The sequence below is a fragment of the Panthera onca genome, chromosome D2 (assembly GCF_046562875.1).
Source record: "Panthera onca isolate mPanOnc1 chromosome D2, mPanOnc1 haplotype 2, whole genome shotgun sequence".
In the NCBI taxonomy this organism is placed as follows: domain Eukaryota; kingdom Metazoa; phylum Chordata; class Mammalia; order Carnivora; family Felidae; genus Panthera; species Panthera onca.
In genome coordinates this window covers 41787170-41805976 of record NC_138349.1, presented here as the reverse complement: position 1 = coordinate 41805976, position 18807 = coordinate 41787170, and the positions used below count along the sequence as shown (strand labels likewise).

The 18807-nt window shown below is 37.7% G+C and overlaps 1 protein-coding gene across 5 annotated transcripts in view; it reads right to left on the bottom strand.

The window, feature by feature from the left end:
* Positions 1-2071: 2071 nt before the first annotated feature.
* PTPN20 (protein tyrosine phosphatase non-receptor type 20) overlaps positions 2072-18807 on the bottom strand; it is a 103645-nt gene continuing 86909 nt past the window's right edge. For all 5 annotated transcript variants that reach the window (XM_081790516.1, XM_081790515.1, XM_078434498.2 and 2 more), the window contains 4 exons: positions 16913-17247; positions 12757-12972; positions 5956-6018; positions 2072-5092 (listed from right to left, as the gene is read on the bottom strand). In XM_081790516.1, coding sequence (XP_081646642.1) covers positions 5027-5092; positions 5956-6018; positions 12757-12972; positions 16913-17182 — 615 coding nt within the window. In that variant the 5' untranslated portion in view covers positions 17183-17247 and the 3' untranslated portion in view covers positions 2072-5026. The remainder of the gene's footprint in view (positions 5093-5955; positions 6019-12756; positions 12973-16912; positions 17248-18807) is intronic.

Genomic DNA, 18807 nt, shown 5'->3' with positions numbered 1-18807 from the left:
AATCATCCAATTTCAGCTACTGTCCTCAAATTAGCTCACCACAATTTCCAATAAATATCTGATGGGTATTTTGGGGTCCATCTGTTTGTAAATAAAATGGGTTCTTCACCACAGAGTTTGAGAAGTACTGATGAAGGAGAGAGGAGTATTAGGAGGCTTCATAAAAGAGGTGGCTTTTAGGCTGGGCCATGAGGGCAATCTAGATAGGAATGAATGTTGACATTCCCTGTGGGGAAACAGGTTCTGTTTACATAAATGGGTTAGAAAAAGCTTAGGATGGAAAGCCACCACCACAGGGCGATAGCGCCCAAGGTTAGCTAGCAAGATATTGAAACGGGATCACGAGTAACTTGTTATATCACCTGCAAGAAATTACTTTCCATCTGATGCCAATATACTATTATACTTTGGATCACAAACACCACTTGTCCCCCAGACCCTTTGCTTCCTACATACACAAGTTAATGATTACTGACCGATTGTTTTCTCCACGTTCACGTGTGCAAGATCTTGTTTTCTTCACATTCACCACATGGGTAATATCTTGTGAGCTCAATAAATATGGAGATGAAATCCCTGTTCAGGGCTCTTGTCTCCTCCCGGACATTAGCCTCTCTCATATTCAATTCTATGTCCGCTCTCTTGCTGGACAAGGGAGAACTCTGTACTCGTAGTCTGCGGCAATTCTCTAGGACTCTGCCGTTGGCCTCTGTCTCACTTTCTTTGGGGGAGCCATTCCCATGCCTTCAAACAGCATCTTTAAGGCAAAGATTCCTCCAGATCTAGGTCTTCATCCCAGACTTGTAGAGCCACTTGGCGGTCAGCATAATAAATTCAACACTGTACAAACTAAGCACATGGCTTTCTCCAAAACTTTTGTCACTGCATCCCATGTTATGTTTTTATTTTCACTTCAAAATATTTTCTAACTTCTCTTGAGGTTCTTTTTTTATTTGACCCATATGTTACTTAGAAGTAAATTGTTGGGGTGCCTGTATAGCTTAGTCAGTTAAGCATTTGTCTCTTGATTTCAGCTCAGCTCATGATCTGAGATTGAGATCACAATTCGTGGGATCAAGCCCTGCTCTGTGCTGACAACATGGAGCCTGCTTGGGATTCTCTGTCTCCCTCTCTGCCTCTCCCTGCTCACGCTCGCTCTCTCTCTCTCTCTCTCAAAATAAATATATAAAAAAAGAAGTACACTATTTAATTTTCAACTATTTTGAAGCTTTTGAAATACCTTTGTTATTGATTTGTAGCTAATTCCATAAACATACCTATAAAGCTCCTTTCCTAGGAATTATATTGAGGCTTATTTTATAAGCCAAAATATAATCGCTTTTGGTGAATGTCCCACATACACTTGAAAAAAATGTGTATTCTACTGTATTTTGGTGCAGTGTTATACGAATGTCAGTTAGGTCAAACTGGTTGGTAGTGTTATTCAGATCTTTTATATCCTTACTGATTTTTCTATTTATTCTATCAATTACTAAGAGGGGAATGGTGGAATCTCCAAATACAATTGTGGACTCATCTATCTTTCCAATTTTATCACTTCTATCAGTTTTTGCTTCATAAATTTTGATGCTCTGGATTTGAAATGCTACCATTAGTATATAATAAATTCACAAATATATGAGTCTGTTGAGTCTCTTTCCTGACTATGTTGTTCCACTGATCCATGCGTGTATCCCTGAGCCAGAATCACATTGTTTTAACTGTGACTTTAGATGATACTTTGATTATTACTAAGGCAAATGCTCTCTCTTCCCCACAATTAACTTTTCTTTTTCAAAACTATCTTGATTCTTTTCATGTATTTACTACTCGTTGAGAGCGAGAGCATCAACTGGTCAAGTTCTTGGTAAGTTAAATCTTAAGTATTTTATACATTTTACATATCCTTGTTGCTCAGAGGTATTTTTCCTATTGAAGATACAGAGGGTGGCAGACTTTTCCTTTAAAGGGCCAGATGGTAAATATTTTTAGGATTTATGGGCCATATGATCTCTGCCACTACTAACTTGGCCATTGTCACTACAGCACAAAAGCAGCCATAGACAATATGTAAACAAATGGGCATAAAACTTTATTTACAAAAACAGGCAACATGTCAGATTTGGCCTGCAAGCCATCATCCGATGACCCCTGATGTAGAAAAAGAAATTTTTACACAGTTATCTTGTATCCAGACTTCATAATGATTTTTCTAGTACTGTATTTTAGTTCAGTCTATTATTTCTATGTGAGCAAATATACAAACAAAAGATCGCTTTGTTCTAACTTTCCAGTATTTATATACCATTTATTCCTTTTTGTAGTCTTTCTGTATTGGCTAGATAACTCTTGAGCAATACTATAGTGCTAACAGGAGTTACTGTTTTCCTAATGGGAAGGCTCTATTTTTTCACCTCCCAATATGATGTTGCTATTAGTTTCTAAAAAATGTTCTTTATCACATTCAAGTTTCAGATATGATAGTTACATTAGGCATGTTTTAAGATCCCTTCTAATTCAAATTGTTACATGATGAGGTCATTACTTACTTCCTTTTGATTATAGCTGTAGACAAATTGAGCACTCCATTGAGCAATCCATCATCCCCACTGAATACCACTAACCTGTTTTTACTTAATGGATACTTTCCAAATCTTCCAGTTCAATTACTTAAATCTCAAGACAACATATAAAGAAAATTAATTCTTCCCAGGTATTAAGAAAAAATAAGTAGGAAAGGAAACTTTTTTGTTTTAGAGTTAAGGTGTTTTCATTTAAGATTTTTCAGTAAGAATAAATCACTGAAATGACCTCTGAGTAGTAAATGCAAAGTTAATTGAAAATTCAATAATGTTCTAGATAGCTTAGGGGCGAAAAGCCCAAGGAAAAATAAATTACCAAGACTTATAGGAGAATAAAACCTACAGTGTTTATTTCTGAAAAGATTTGGTCCAACATGTCAGTCCATCGAGGACATGCATCTTTAAAAATATGTATTTAAAGTTGAAAGTTAATAAATGCATATATGCTTTTATTTAAATGTTTTAAAAGTTCCTCTCCATAAGCGTTCATACACTCACAAAGGTGTCAATGGGAGTTTCGTATTCATAGTCTAGGCAAAGACTGATTTACTGTTGGTATGAAACTTAGTATTTCAATTAGTCAAACATTTTCAATTTGGAATTCACTTTCCAAAAATGAAATAAAACAAATGCAATCAGTATTTCCATGTTTACTTATTTAATTTCCCTGAAAAACTAAAAATTAGTCCAGCTATAAAAATATGAGGCACACATTAAAGAAGAAATATGCTTACCATCAAGAATTGTGGCATTTTTCTTTACAAGAACATTTCAAGGCCTAGATAATAAAAATACGTCAGGCAATTCATAGTAAGTCTTTTCATTTAAGTAACAGCATAGAATCCTTCTCAGGAATACTGCTGCACGTCATATCTATTATTTTACAATAACAGAGAGAAAATAAAATGAGGGATACAAATATTAAAGGCCAATCATCAAAATGAAATTAATGTTTAGCATAGATTATTTATATGAACAATGTAAATAGGTAGAATCATCAATTTTATTTAATATAAAATATATTTCTGGCATATAATTATTGTTAAAATGAAAATTATCAAGATAATTCAACAAATCCAAATATGCATTCAGCCAAGGGAACAAAGTAAGCCTCTTAAAAATTAAAGATTTACAGATTAATATTAGAAATTTTCTCAGTATAATACATGAAATATTCTGATCTCCATTGAATCACACTGTACAAAAACATGTATCATTTGCTTCATAGCTTATAATCAGGTAAAAATGGTCACTAAAATTCCTTGACCAAAATATCACTGTAATTATATGAGGCAAAGTCCTATAATAAGATGGATGTAATAATGGCCACATCTTTTCAAAAAGAGAACATGAAAATTTTCATTCTCACAGCTATGAATTTGGTTTTCCAAAACCCGGTTCCCAAAGCCAACTTTTAAATGTTACAGCAGAGGTGGGGCAGTAATGGAAAGAAATGATTTAATGGAACTCTTAAAAAAAAAAAAAACTATCATAGATCTTAGTTTAAGAAATATATCTGGCGTAAGAGAGAGATACACAGAATTATGTAATAATGCTTATATCAAAGTTTATTGATTAGCTAAAGGGCAAAGAGTAAGAGGCAAGTAAAATGTAATACGTGCTTTTGACAAAGCAGACTGAGTAATATGTTAAGTGTTAGGGTGGGATAGGAAAGAACTCAAGCTGGGCAAAAATTTCCTCTTGGACTTTCTATATAAACATCTATTTTAGTTTTGGCCTGTTCACCAGTGTGTTCATGTGATGGAGCAGAGGAGCTTTGCCCACCCATGAAATACTTCCCAGACCGACAGGTCCTTGTGCAGCTGCTCTAGAAAGGCAGCTTGTCCTCTGAGGTCCCTGGGGTCCTATAGAAACTATAGGAAAATGAAATCCAATTTGTGTAAAAAGTTAATCCATCCTAATTAGCGAACTGAGTTATTAAAATACCAGCTAAAAGTACATGCTCTAGCTAAAACACATGGGTTAAGTATCTGTCTTGAAAATGCCTCCAAGAGGTCATGATGTGATCTTGCCTTTACTGGCCCTATGTTCTCCCAGAATAGGGGCTTTATAAGGTCCTGGAAATCCTCAGCTCCCTTTAGCTGCCTGTCCAAATAAAATCTTAATGAATATAGTTTAAGTCCTTTATTGGCTCTGTAATCCCTTCAACCAATTAGGCTGCAATTGTTTTATGCAACTTCTGTTTCATTGGAAAATGTGGGAAGATATTTTTATATTACCTAAGTAAGATTAATGGGTAAACACTGTTCACCGCAAACCAAATGATGCTGCCTTCCGGGAGTTGTCAGAAAGACAGTCAAATGATACACCAAGAAAGTACATTGTACGCCTAAGCAAAGCCCTTCAGGACAGCTGGAACATGTTCTTCACGAGGAGACTCCAGGCCATTGGTAATTTCAAGTGTGAGGCAACGGAAGTCTTTCTTAATCGAAAGTCAGAATCTTCTGAAGAACTTCAAGCACAACTTTATAACAAAAGCAATACTGCTCCTATATACATATATATGAAAAACAACAGAATGTTAAGTAATTGAATACCAATATCCACTTTCAGAGAACATAGTTGTAATTTTCAACCATAAAGGTAAGTTCCCAAAAAGAGCAAACATCTAACCAAGAACTTCTTTATGTATATATTTTTTAAATATCAATAAGAAAAATGATCATACTATAGTGCTTGGTCTAGAGTTAGTTAACTCAAGGCTTAACTGAACACAGGGGAAACTGACCCCCAATCTCAATCTCCTTATATTGCCCTGGATAAACCTATGCTTAAAATTTTTTTAGGTGTAGCCTCAGGTCTCTCAGGCAACCTTAGTTCACATAAAATGCTTCATCTATCATTCAGCATTGGCTTAAAAACAGGTCAACCTAAAAATTTAGGTGTACCTGCTTGTTTTCATCATCCAGGCTTTCTCTCGATTCTCCTTCCCAATGATTAATAACTGGTCTGTAACATAAACGCTATCTTTTTATGACAGACCAATGACTTTGAAATAATTTAGTGACAAGTAAATATCTCCCAGCTGCTATCCAGAAACTTATAAATAACTTCAGATATGCTACTTAAATAACATGGCATTATGGACACATCATGTGTTTGGGTGTCAGGAGACCTGTTTCCCTCCTGGCTCCCTCATGTGCCATATGAATGACCTCACAGAACAGACTTCATTACTCTGAATGTGAAGTACTTCATCAGTAATATCAGAGAAAAAATAAGGTCTACCTCAAACAGTGAGAATTCAATGACATCATGTAGGTAGAAGAGATTTACAAATTGTAACATGCTAAACATGTTAATCTTTATATTCTTTATTCTTTTTATTAGAATTTATGTAGTGAGGGCTTACCTTTGTTTGAATCATGCCATAACGCTGTTCTCTCATTTGGGCCACTATATTCTTGATGTTGAACTGCAACAGGATGACAGTGATTTTGTATTATTCACATGGGGGAAAATACAAACCCACAGATTGCCAAATAAGTACTCCATAATTCTTTCCAGTAAAAAAAGATGTCAAGATATAACCAGAAAGGTCTCGTTTTCAACTATAAGAAAAGGCACTATTTTTAAGCTAGTCTAATGGATAAGGAAGACTTTAGTTTAAAAGGTTTCCAGGAAAAAGCAGGAAGCAATCATTTATAATAAGAAATGCTCTCCAAAAGAAATAACAACAAATTTGCCCCTGTGTCTACTTTTCTGTTCTCCAAAGGGAAATCTTAAAGCAGGACTGTAATTCTGGAAAAGTCTGAGCATAGAAGACTTTTTCTGGCCACATTAGTAACACAGCTGTTTCTCATCTAAAGAGCCCTCTCAACTCAAATGGAGACCCTGAACAACAGTTGGCCCAATACCAGATTCTGCACCTGTGCATGGAGACCAGCCTACCCAGCGTGGTCACTGAGCTGGTGCAGGTCTGCAAGGGGCTGTTACTAATCCACAATGAGATGAGTCCATAAACTGGTAGTAAGTGTTTAGAGACTTTTATGGCAATCTGACAGTGGTGCAGCATCAAGGAGGATCACCAGTGGAACAGGCCTAGACCAGCTCAAGTGTTGCTGAACTTGCCTGGAGAGTCACAAGTGGTGCTGAGGACCAGTCATGTCCAGCAAGACCACATAGACACATGAAATTTTAAGGTTTGTTAACTATAACCCCAAATTATATAAAAATCAGAGAAAATGTAACCATTCCTTGATTTTTATAACTGTTTTTATAATAATTTAAAATTTTAATTGAACCTTTAAAAATTTGTATATTGAAATAATTATAGATGTACAATAGGTTGCAAAAATATACATGGAAATCCTACGTACCCTAAACCCAATTTCCCCCAATTATGCCATCCTACATAATTATAGTATAATATCAAAGCCAGGAAATTGACATTGGTATGATCCATGAATCATATTTTGATCATTATTCGGATTTTGCAAGTTTTATCTGCAATCATTTGTGAATTTGTGTACATATGTGTGTGTGTGATTTTGTGCAATGTTATCACATGTGAAGACTCAGATAACTGCAACCACAATCCAGATACATAACTGTTCCACCATAAGACTTTCTCATGTTATCCATTAGAACTACTCACCCAACCCAGTCCCTAACTCTTGGCAACCAGTCATCTGTTATCCATCTCTACTGTTTTGTTATTTCAAGAGGATTGTATGAATGGAATCATGTAATACCTAACTTTTTTAGGGTTTTTTTTTCATTCAGTATAGTTGCCTTGAGATCCTTATAAATTGTGTACAGTAAAACCTTGGTTTGCGAGCATAAGTCATTCTGGAAACATGCTTGTAATCCAAAGCACTTGTATATCAAGGTGAATTGCCCCATAAGAAATAATGGAAACTCAGATGATTTGTTCCACGACCCAAAAATATTCATATAAAAATGATTACAGTACTGTATTATCACATAAAATAATAAAGGAAATACAAAATATAAAGAAAAATAAACAAATTAGCCTGCATTTACCTTTGAAAACCTTTGTGGCTGGTGTGAGGGAGACAAGAGAGAGGAGGGTTATTGTGTAGGATGATTTTCATTGTCACTAACAGATGGTGACTACAGTATAGTATTAATAAACTCTTGTCATATACTGTATTTAATGTAACTGGCAGTAAGACAGCAGAGAAAAGGGTCTATATCTGCAGGCAGCCTGACCTAGAATGAAGCAAAGCATTCCTAAGCTTACTCTTGTATGGAAAAGCAAAGGACTGTCCATAGGTGCTTTAAGTGGCAAAAAATACACCGTTGTGGGTTGCCAGTTGTGGGTACCTTCCAACATTCTGAAAAATCACCAATTTCTGTCAAACACTGTGGCCTGAGACCAAGCATCCGAGCATGGGAGACAATCACCCAAAATCTCACAGTGAGAGAGAGAAAGAGAGGAATCATTGGCTCAGTTATGATCATGTAACATTCAGTGTCACGTATTATTCTTATTGCAAGATATCACTCATTTATCAAGTTAAAATTAATTATAAATGTTTGCTCATCTTGTGGAACACTTGCAGGACAAGTTACTCGTAATCCAAGGTTTTACTGTATATCAACAGTTCACTCCTTTTTATCTCTTAATAGTATTCCATTAAAAAAATAAATGAAATGGATATATACCAGTTTGTTTAATCATCAGCTTACTGAAGGACATCTAGGTTGATTCCAGTTTTTGTTTATTATGAATAAATCTGCTATGAACATTTACATACAGGCTTTTGAGTAATTTTAAGTTTTCATTTCTCTGGGATAAACACCTAAGAGTGCTACTGCTGATACTGTATAGTAAGTTTAGTTTAGTTTTGCTTTTGTTTTAAAGAAATTATAAAACTATTTTCTAGAATGGGTATACCATTTTACATTCCCACAAGCAACAAACAACAAATAATTAATCCAGTGTCTTCAACTCTTCACCAGCATTTGGAGGTATCACTATTTTTTTTATATTAGTCTTTCTGATACATGCCTAGTGATATTTCATCATGGTTTTAATTTCATTTCCCTAAAAGCTAATGAAGCCCAAAGTCTATTTACATGGTAATTTGTCATCTTTTTATCCTCTTTGGTGAAATGTTTGTTCATGTCTTTTACCCATTTTCTAACTGGGTTGCTTTTTTTGTTTTGTTTTTTTTGTTCTTTACTATTAAAGTTTTGAGTATGCTTTATATATTCTAAATGGATATTTAGGTATGTTTGTTAGATATGTGATTTGCAAACAGTTTCTCTAAGTCTGTAGCTTATCATTCTCTTCACAGGGTCTTTCACAAAATGAATCATTTTAATTTACTTTGCCCCTAAAAATGTTTGTTCTTACCACCTGTATTCAACCCAATACTTAAAGTTCTAGATAGCTGAATTAGGCCAGAGAAAGAAATAAGAGGCATACAGATAGGAAAAGAAGAGATAAATGTGTCCCAATTGGCAACTAGAATGATTGCTTATGTAGAAAATCCCAAGGAATCTAAATACAGAACAAAATAGAACAAAAAAAACCTCTTAGAAATAGTGAGTTCAATAAAATCAGAGCATACAAGATGAAAACACAAAAATCAATCACATTTCTACATATAAACTATGAACATGTAGAAGCTGATCATAAAAACACAACACCATTTACAATTGCTCCAAAGAAAATGAAATAGGATAAATCTAATAAATCACATATAGGATCTATATGCCCAAAATGACAAAATGCTGATGACAGAAATCAAAGAAGACCTAAATAAATGGAGAGACATACCATGTTCATGGATTGGAGTATTCAACATAGCAAAGATGTCAGTTCTCTCCAAAGTGATCTATAGATTTAAAGCAATTCCTATCAAAATCCCTGTAAGCTTTTTTTCTGTAGATATAGACAAGCTAGTTAGAAAATTTATATAGGAAAGCACAGACCCTATAAAAGTTAAAACAATTTTGAAAAAGAATAAAGGAATCACTCTACCTTACTATATAGCTACAGGAATCTATAGTGTGATATTGGTAAAAGGATAGACAGATGGATCAATGGAACCGAATACAGAGACAGAAATAGGCCCATACAAACGTGCCCAATGGTTTTGACAAAGGTGCAGAAGCAATTTGGTGAAAGAAGAATAGCTTTTTCAACAAATGGTCCTAGAAAATTGGACATCTATAGGAGAAAGAAAGAAAGAAAGAAAGAAAGAAAGAAAGAAAGAAGGAAGAAAGAAAACATATGTAAACCTTGACTTAAATCTCACATTTATACAAAACTTAACTCAAAATGGATTATGGACTTTGGGGTGCCTGGGTGGCTCAGTTGGCTGAGCATCTGGCTCTTGGTTTAGGCTCAGATCATGATCTCACAATTCATGAGTTTCAGCCCAGTGTAGGGCTCCACACTGAAAGTGCAAAGCCTGTTTGGGACTCTCTCTCTCTCCCTCTCTCTTGAGGGCCCCTTCCCCCCCCCATCAAAATAAATAAATAAATAAATAAATAAATAAATAAATAAATATCACACTGCTTCATCTAGAGTCTTGTTACACAAAACAAACAAACAAGCCCAACCCTGCCAGATAAACATGACAGTGTGCATAGTTGTGTAAATAATTTTTAATTATGTAAAGGCTAATGTGCTAAATTTTGGATTATTCACATCATTATGTGATAATACGGTAACCAGTAATGAACAACTGTTATTGTACCCTAAAGACTATTAGAAGAGAAAGGTCTATTGAGACCGTTCAAACTACAGAGCAGTCTCAGGGTTTCTGAAAGAAAAGAGGCAGTGTGTTCCCAATATTTTAAGAATTTTTAAGCAGGCGTGGTTAAAAATGAAAATGGCTATAGAAATAACAAACAAAAAAGAAAGAAATGGTTACATATTCTCCAATTTTCATATCTGAGTTATAATTGATTGGATAATCTTAAAATGTCTCAGGTCACAAATGTCCGCCTCACAGAGCTGGTATGTAGCTTGCTGCATGTAAGACTCCCCATGTGAGTTCCACAACACACAAACTGGTCTATACTCTGTTCAAGAAGACCCATCCACTGGTCATGTTCTTGGATGTCACAGCAATACATCAAACTGCTCTGAAAGTTTCTAAACGTTCACTCTCAATTTCTAGGAATGTATCTTATGGTAGATAATAAACATCCACAGATTGGTGCTGGTCCAAGACCACACTCTGAGTCGGTCTGGTGGGCAAAATTTCTGAAAAGAGTAGAAAGGGTATCGGTAAGAACATTTGACAGTTCAAGGTTCTGTGGGAAGCCAATAAAGAAACAATGGATGTATTTTCTATTTTTTTTTTTTTTAATTTTTTTTTCAACGTTTTTTATTTATTTTTGGGACAGAGAGAGACAGAGCATGAACGGGGGAGGGGCAGAGAGAGAGGGAGACACAGAATCGGAAACAGGCTCCAGGCTCCGAGCCATCAGCCCAGAGCCTGACGCGGGGCTCGAACTCACAGACCGCGAGATCGTGACCTGGCTGAAGTCGGACGCTTAACCGACTGCGCCACCCAGGCGCCCCTGTATTTTCTATTTTTGAATTACTCCATCAAATCTAAGCATCCTTAATTGTAAAATGCATCATTATTTTATGTACCACTAAGAAAAACACTGTCAATTAAACTGACAGATGGCTTATTATAAAACCCATTCTGAGTTTAAAGAAGGTATAAGGTGGGAGAAAACAGTGCTCCTTAGAAACATGAAATATAATATTTACAGTTTTTATAGTTTCTACAAGGAATATAAAATAAGGACAAATATAAACAAATTATTTAAGAAACTATGATGGGGAATATATAAAAGAAAATTATACTAACATTTTCTGCTAAAAGGCTCAAACAACATTAGTTATGGGAATGGGTAATATCAGACTTACACTACTAAAATTTTCAGCATTGTTTAGCACACCGGGGGGACTCACCAGTTTATATTAATCCACTGAGTTTGCTCTGGAAAACCATCCCTCTTCTCACTCTCAGTCTTATGGCCTGGAGTAGTCCTGACCGGCCTACATAGCCCAGTATCTCCCACAGTGATTAGTTCAGGGAAGGGGCTATAGCTCAGACACAGTGAAAGGCTGGGAGATACTGGCTCAGGTTTCTGACAAAAAGTAATTTCCTCTGTCCTCCAAGGAGCTACTGGGAGAGACCATTTTCCAACCCTCCCACATAATATAGCTTGAGGATAATGAGTTCTGGAACCAAAGTAGCCATTCCGCTGCCCCCGGAGAGAGTCTGGCACTGTTAGGGTTTAAGTGCAGAAGGCCCAAGAGAGCAGAGACTGGACTGTTGTGACAACAACCTAACGCAGAATTTACCTTGCACGGCAAATGCCCGGCAGCCTGTTTTCTCAGGATTGAGGTGTGGCTTTTCACATTCCTTGTGCCCCTGGTAAGAGTCACTCCTAGCCCCTATGCCTGCTAATAAACAGGTGTCTTTCCCTTCACACTCCTGCAGTGCAGGAAAACAATTCAGTGAATCAGTCTTTCTGGCCACAAATCTAAGGTCACATTCCCTAATCAGTTTAATCAACAGTAAAGGTAATAGTATAATCAGTATATGTCTAATTCTTGTGTCTATCTCTCAGCTGGTTCCAAATTTAGAGGAAAGCAATGAATTGTCAATGATTGACCCAAACCCAGCAATATTATTATCCTTATTTCACATATGAAAAAACTGGGTTTCAGAGAAGATGAGCAATTTGCACAAAGTCACCAAAATCTCAAGTGTGAGGCAAAACTGGCAGTCAAAGCTAGGGACCGCTCATTAAAATTCTGAAGTCTACATTTTTTCCAACGTGCTCATGTGCATGTATTTTCTGTTCATTAAAAACAGGCATACTTCACTGACATTATTTAACAGGATTTTAAAAGCTGTATGTGTGGGTAGAGGAAAAGCAAAGAGACATGAACTTGCAATCATTGTGCACCTGCTGTGTTCCCAACAATGCTCCATGCCACTAATCTGCATTATGTACTTTAATCATCACAACCCCCTCCCAGAATCTGCACCACTTGATTGAGAAGCAGGTACCCAAAGTTCACATGCCTTCTCTTCACTGAGTTCTCTTGAGGGCCAAATCATAGTCTTCAGGTACTAGAAGGCTGTTAAAAGTAGTAGAGTGTTTACTAATAGCATCAAGTTATCTGTTTAATGTCACTTACTGGAAAGTTCTTTTCGATGGCACAGAACACAACATCCACACAGAGGAACACCCCCGTCCGGCCCACGCCAGCACTGCAGTGAACAAGGACAGGTCCTGTAAGGTGGCTCTTCCTCACATAACGTACATACTTTATGAAGCCATCTACTGGGGCAGGAGTGCCATGGTCTGGCCAGTTGGTGAACTGCAAGTGTTTTATAAAGTGACTAGTTCCTGTCTGTTGAGAGAGGAGACAGGGAGGAGAAAGAAGGGGAAGAGAGAGATTTATCAACTTCTTGTGTTAAGGATCTCAATTCCATTTCCAATATAATAATAATAATAATAATAAGAAGAAGAAGAAGAAGAAGAAGAAGAAGAAGAAGAATGGCTCTATGGTCATACAGTAATGCAAATAAGAATACCAATAGGTAGCATGAATTAATAACCACTTTTGGGGGTACCTGGGTGGCTCAGTTGGTTGAGCACCTGACTCTTGATTTTGGATCAGGTCATGATCTCATGATTAGTGAGTTCAAGCCCCACATCAGGCTCCCTGCTGGCAGTGTGGAGCCTGCCCCTCCCCCACTTTGCATGAGTGCACACACCCTCTTTCTCTCTGAATAAATAAATAAATAAGTAAGTAAATAATTTTTAAAAAAGAATTAAGCACTGATGACGTGCCAGGTACTATGCTAGAGACTTCACATGAACTCTTTCATTTAATCCTCACATCAACTCTGGGAGGTAGGTACTGTTTTATCCCCATTTTACAGATGAAACTATAAGGATCAGGGTAATGGAGAGATGTACGCTAGGTCAGAAATCTCCTATGTCTAGAGCTTGGACTATAATGTAGGCTTCCTGAATTCAAATCAACCATCTTTCTTCTGGACCATGGTTGTGCAGAAAAACCCAGAATCCAAAAACCAAGAATGGGCTAACACATTAGGAAAAGCATTCTATGTTAGCTTGAATGTTTATGATACAAAATTTAATGAAAACAGCTGGGTGCTGCAAAGTTGCTTGACCAGGGGCGCACCTATCTCTTCTGGTGATGAGGACAGGGTAGGTGGTGACCAGGCAAGTGGGCTGTGCCCCCACCCTTATGCTGAGCCCTCTGGCAGCACAGGCATGAAACTCCTCAGGGTCGACTACTAAACACTTCCAGTTGACCCATTATCCTTTCCAAAAGGATGGCGCTTTCCCAGTGTCAAGCCCTTCATTTTGCTTCTCTGGGCACCCCTGCAGGGAAACTGAGGATGGGTTTCTTCCTCCTCCCTTGCTTTTCCCTAATGCAGCCCTTTATCCTGAGTTCCAAATAGAAATAAGTTTTCCTAAGTCCCAAATAGAAATCATTGGTTTAAATCATTGGTACGTGAAATTGAATGATGAAAACAATACTGAAAATCTTGTGAAGGCACCAGAGTGAGGATAGCTTTACCACATATGTCAGGAGTTAAATCTCTCCTGCCACTGTTGACCGCTAAGAATCTGCACAAAGGTGGACTTCACCACTTTCCTGACCTAATCACTTAGACAGAAACCGTGATGCAGATTCTTCAAACACGAACCCCATGGTTCTGGAGCCTGTGGGCCTCAGCTCAAAGGCCACCACTGCTTGGACCCAAGCATTTGAGTTCCTGCAGACAGATAATTCCTCAGTGCCTTTCACCTGCCTATACTCTCTAAGCATACTGGCTTTCCCCTGCCATAAAATGTACCTCACACATCATTTGGAACTTCCTTCCCCACTAGACCATAAGTGTTCTAAGAGCTGATAATGTGTGTGTGTGTTTTCTGTCTCCAGCACCTGGCACAACACCTGGTTACAACAGGAGGGAATCCACAAGTATTAGGGAGTGAGGGTTGAAACGAATCCCCTCAACCTTAGTGCACAGACCAAGCACAGTGCCTAGCACACAGCCAGCAAGTTATCCATCAGTGTCAGCCATCATTCTTGGCCTCCCTGGTCACAACTATGCTCCAATCCTCCTCACTTTTCCCTCTCACCCTACTCCTGTATCTCATCAACTTCTCCCTTCCTACTCAGGTGCCCCATCCCACCGTAAACTTTTTGAAACCTTCATCATTTCCCTTAATGCTTCGTCCATTTCTTTCCTTGCCTCCCACAGCCCTTCACTCTCTGCAGCCCCCTCACCGAGGCCAGCTATTCTCCCATTCTCCAGGTCCCACAGAGCAGAGAGATCAGGTCGCATACTCCTTGCTGCCCACTCCTATTTCCAATTCATCATTCCTTCTTGTGTAAATACCCCTCTTCCTTTTGAGTTTCATACCTCTTAGCTTTATCTTCTCATTGCTATTACCCAGTGGCTTTAGCCTCTGGTCAATTTGCTACGTTCACCAAAGATCCTGACCTTCTCTTTGCCACAGACTCTGACATCATCTAGGGCAAATCCAGGGTCTCTACAGCCCAACAGACACTCTAACCTCACAGCGTTTTATTTCTCTCTTGTAGAGGAGACCACTTGTTTCTTCTGGTCCTCACAGTGATGGTCACTCCTTGAACTTATTATCACCTATAATCATGTCCAGTATCAAAAATCTTCCCTCCAACAACAATGTGACCAAATGGAGCTCTCCTGTCCTTTATGCCCTCCATCTACTCCTAGTTGACCTGCTCCTGATTCCATTTGTCTCCCTAAGTTTAGACTTCGTGGCTGATTATCTGAATCATTCTCTTACCAAACTGTTAACTCCTTTCATCCTTTGAATTTTACCACACATAGTGGACAACACCTCACCCTGGGTCAGCCCCTTAACCTGTGTTCAGGAATCTCATAGTTAGGCTGCTGGGAAGGAAATAATTTCATAGATGCACATTTTATTGCTACTGAAAATTTACTGGTTCCAACTTCATCATCTCCAGCAACCCTTTTCCTAGTCATTGTTTGGACTCCAATCAACTTCTTTGATCCTCTTGTCACGCTTCCTGTTTAACTCCCATCTCTTTCATTCCTGTTGAACACATGTATCACTTTCCTGCTAATCAAATCCACTTATACCAATGCTCCTATAAACCATTCCTTTTGTATCTTTTGATTCTATTAAAGCAAGAACTCTATGAGTTATTTTAGATCAACACTTCCCACTAGAACTTTCTACAATGATGCAAATGTTCTAAATCTGTGTGACCCAATATGGCAGCCATTAGTAACATGTGACTAAACATTAGAAATGCAGCTGTTGCAAGTGAAATATTGAACTTGTTGTTTCATATAAATTTTAATGATTTGAATTTAAGCTTAAATAGCCACACATGGCTTCTGTATTGGATAACTTAACTTCTGACCACTCCTTCTGTCACTTATAAGTCATAAATCACATATAAGTCTGCCAATTTTATATGAAAAACACCAGAGTCTCTGCTTTTCATCTCCGTGCCAACTGCCCCGCTTGATCATGATACCTTCTGACTAAAATTCTTCAATGTCTCCCAATTATCTTCATAATAAAGTTTGTGCTCCTTAGCCAAACTCCAAGATACTTCATGTTATGACTGGTCCCTGCTTACCTTCTAGAGCCTCATCTCACCTCTCACTTTTCCCTGAGTTAAACTGTTAAACTTTTACATTCCCTAAACACTTAACTACTTACATTTCTCCATACACACCGCATTTCATATCTTGATTACCGACTTCTTATTTACATCTTTCTTGTTTGGGTAGTTCTCAATCCAGATGTTCCCTCCTCCAGTAAACCTTACCCCGAACCCTAAGTAAAGCTACGTACTTCCCTTCCAGGCCCCAAAGCATTCCATACAGATCTCAGTATTACCACAGACCACAGTAACTAGGAGTATCAGTAAGGATACCTGAATCTCCACTACTTGGTAAGGTAGTGATAGTGCCTGGCACAGTGGTTAGCAATATACCTGAAAGACTCAATACATATGTCACACTAGGCAGGAGCAGCCAAAGTGCATCCCAGGATTAGGCAACTTCCAATACTGATGCTCCCTGTCCCATCTTCCCTGTTTAGGTTTTTCATCTCTCCAGTCAGAGTTTGGTGTCTTGGTTTCTAGCACCAGGGAGCAGTAAAAACAAGTTCCTCAAAAAAGTACCCCCAGTCTGTAACACAACCTAATCCTAACTTCTCCTCCTGATATGTGGCTTATCTAATGAAATATACATCTAATACTGATTTTTTTTAAAACTTACAGACTTCCTCACAACTTGAAATATTCGGATGATGAAACATTGAAGTATCTGGTAGTTCTCCATGAAGATACGACAGTTTTTCAATTCCAAAGGCTTCTTCATAGAAATGGGCCAGTAATGGTGGCATTTGACAACGCCACCTTCTATCTCTTTGGTTATCATGACAATAACATTAGAGTTATTTTCTAAAACCATTTGCCAGAAGTCATCTGTGGTACTTGGCAGTGGTCCTTGAGCAGCAATATAAAAATACTCTTCTCCAGAATTCATTATTCTAATATAACTAGCATTGATGTAGTCTTTGTTTTCTCCAAGAGGAACACGTGTTGAATCATCTATCATAAAAACAGAAATATCTGGTAGATGACAGAAAAGTAGGAGATACAATACACCCTGGATTCATGAAAGTATTTCACACTGGTAAATTCATTCATCTCTTTGACAAGCAGAGAAGATGGCATAAGAGTGTCATTTCAAGAGTTATAGGACTCCATGCATTTAAGTTCTTCCCTCCCCCAAACATAGTGGCATGACCTACAAAATACAGAATGAGTGTTTTTTGTTTTCATCTGTTTCTACTAAATAGAGAAGGTTGCCATCGGTGTCCAGACACTTTGAGAGATTTCTGTTAGATATGGCACAGGTATGATTAGGCCAAGGGAGTTACCTAACTCCCTTGAACTGAAAACAGCCAAGGAGGAGCCCTCTGAGGGGGCAAGGGAATGCCATTCTCTATAAATCCAGTCAACTTTTATGTCCATCCTCAGCATTCACTGGGTGAAACAGTATGTATCGCTAAAAAATAAGGAGGCAACGAAACTATGCGCTTTGCTATCTGTGCATGAGCTGAGTAACAGGTACACAGTGACCAACTGCAGTAGTATTTTAAAAGAAGCAAAAAAAAAAACGACATGATTAGTCACTGATCATGATGCAAATCTGTTATTTACATAGTAATCTGCAGACTGAAGAGCTAGAAGTGAAGTTTGTACTTTATGCAATTACTCATAGTTAATATATCGTGATCACTGAAATTTGAATTGTGTTGTTGGGGGAATGGTGTTCTTCACTAAACACACTAACTGAAATTTGTGCATACTGGAGCCATGCAAAGTGAGGCTTGCATATACTTGCAGTGTGCCAAGATACGTGAATCTCCCAATTAGTCTTCCCAGCATTTGAAGAGAGGAATGAATGAATTATTTTCCTGGATTTCTTGACATGATTCTTTTTGAACCTTCTCTATTACTTCAAAAAATGTGTGGTGAAGAAATCAAAGAAACCTTTGAGGAACCTGGGGGGCTCAGTCGACTGAGTGCCCAACTCTTGATTTTTGCTCAGATCATGATCCCAGGGTCCTGGGGTTGACCCCTACATTGGGCTCCACACTGAACATGGAGCCTGCTTGAGATTCTCTCTCTCTGTCCCTCTGCCTCTCTGCCCCCCCCCACCCCCGTTCACATGCACGTGCATGTTCTCTCTCTAAAAGAAAAAAAAAAACTTTCTATGATTGTTACTTAAGGAGGCTTATTTGAGATTAAATTACACTGTAGTATAAGGCAGATAAATTAGTGGGCTTTAAAACAAAAGTTGACTGAATAACAACTGATTTTCTTTAAGAGAAAAGCAAAGGGTTTTACATGATTTTCCTTAGTTTTAGCCATTGAACTTTTGTTTGGTTTGTTCTCTAGAGTTAAGAGTCTCTTGTGGTTTGCCTCCCTTCTTGCTTTTATTTTATTTTTCCTTCCCTTCCCCTATATTCACCTATTTTGTTTCTTAAATTCCACATATGAGTGAAATTGTATGGTATTTGTCTTTAACCGACTTATTTTGCTTAGCATAGTACATTCTAGTTCCATCTATGTCACTGCAAATGGCAAGATTTCATTCTTTTT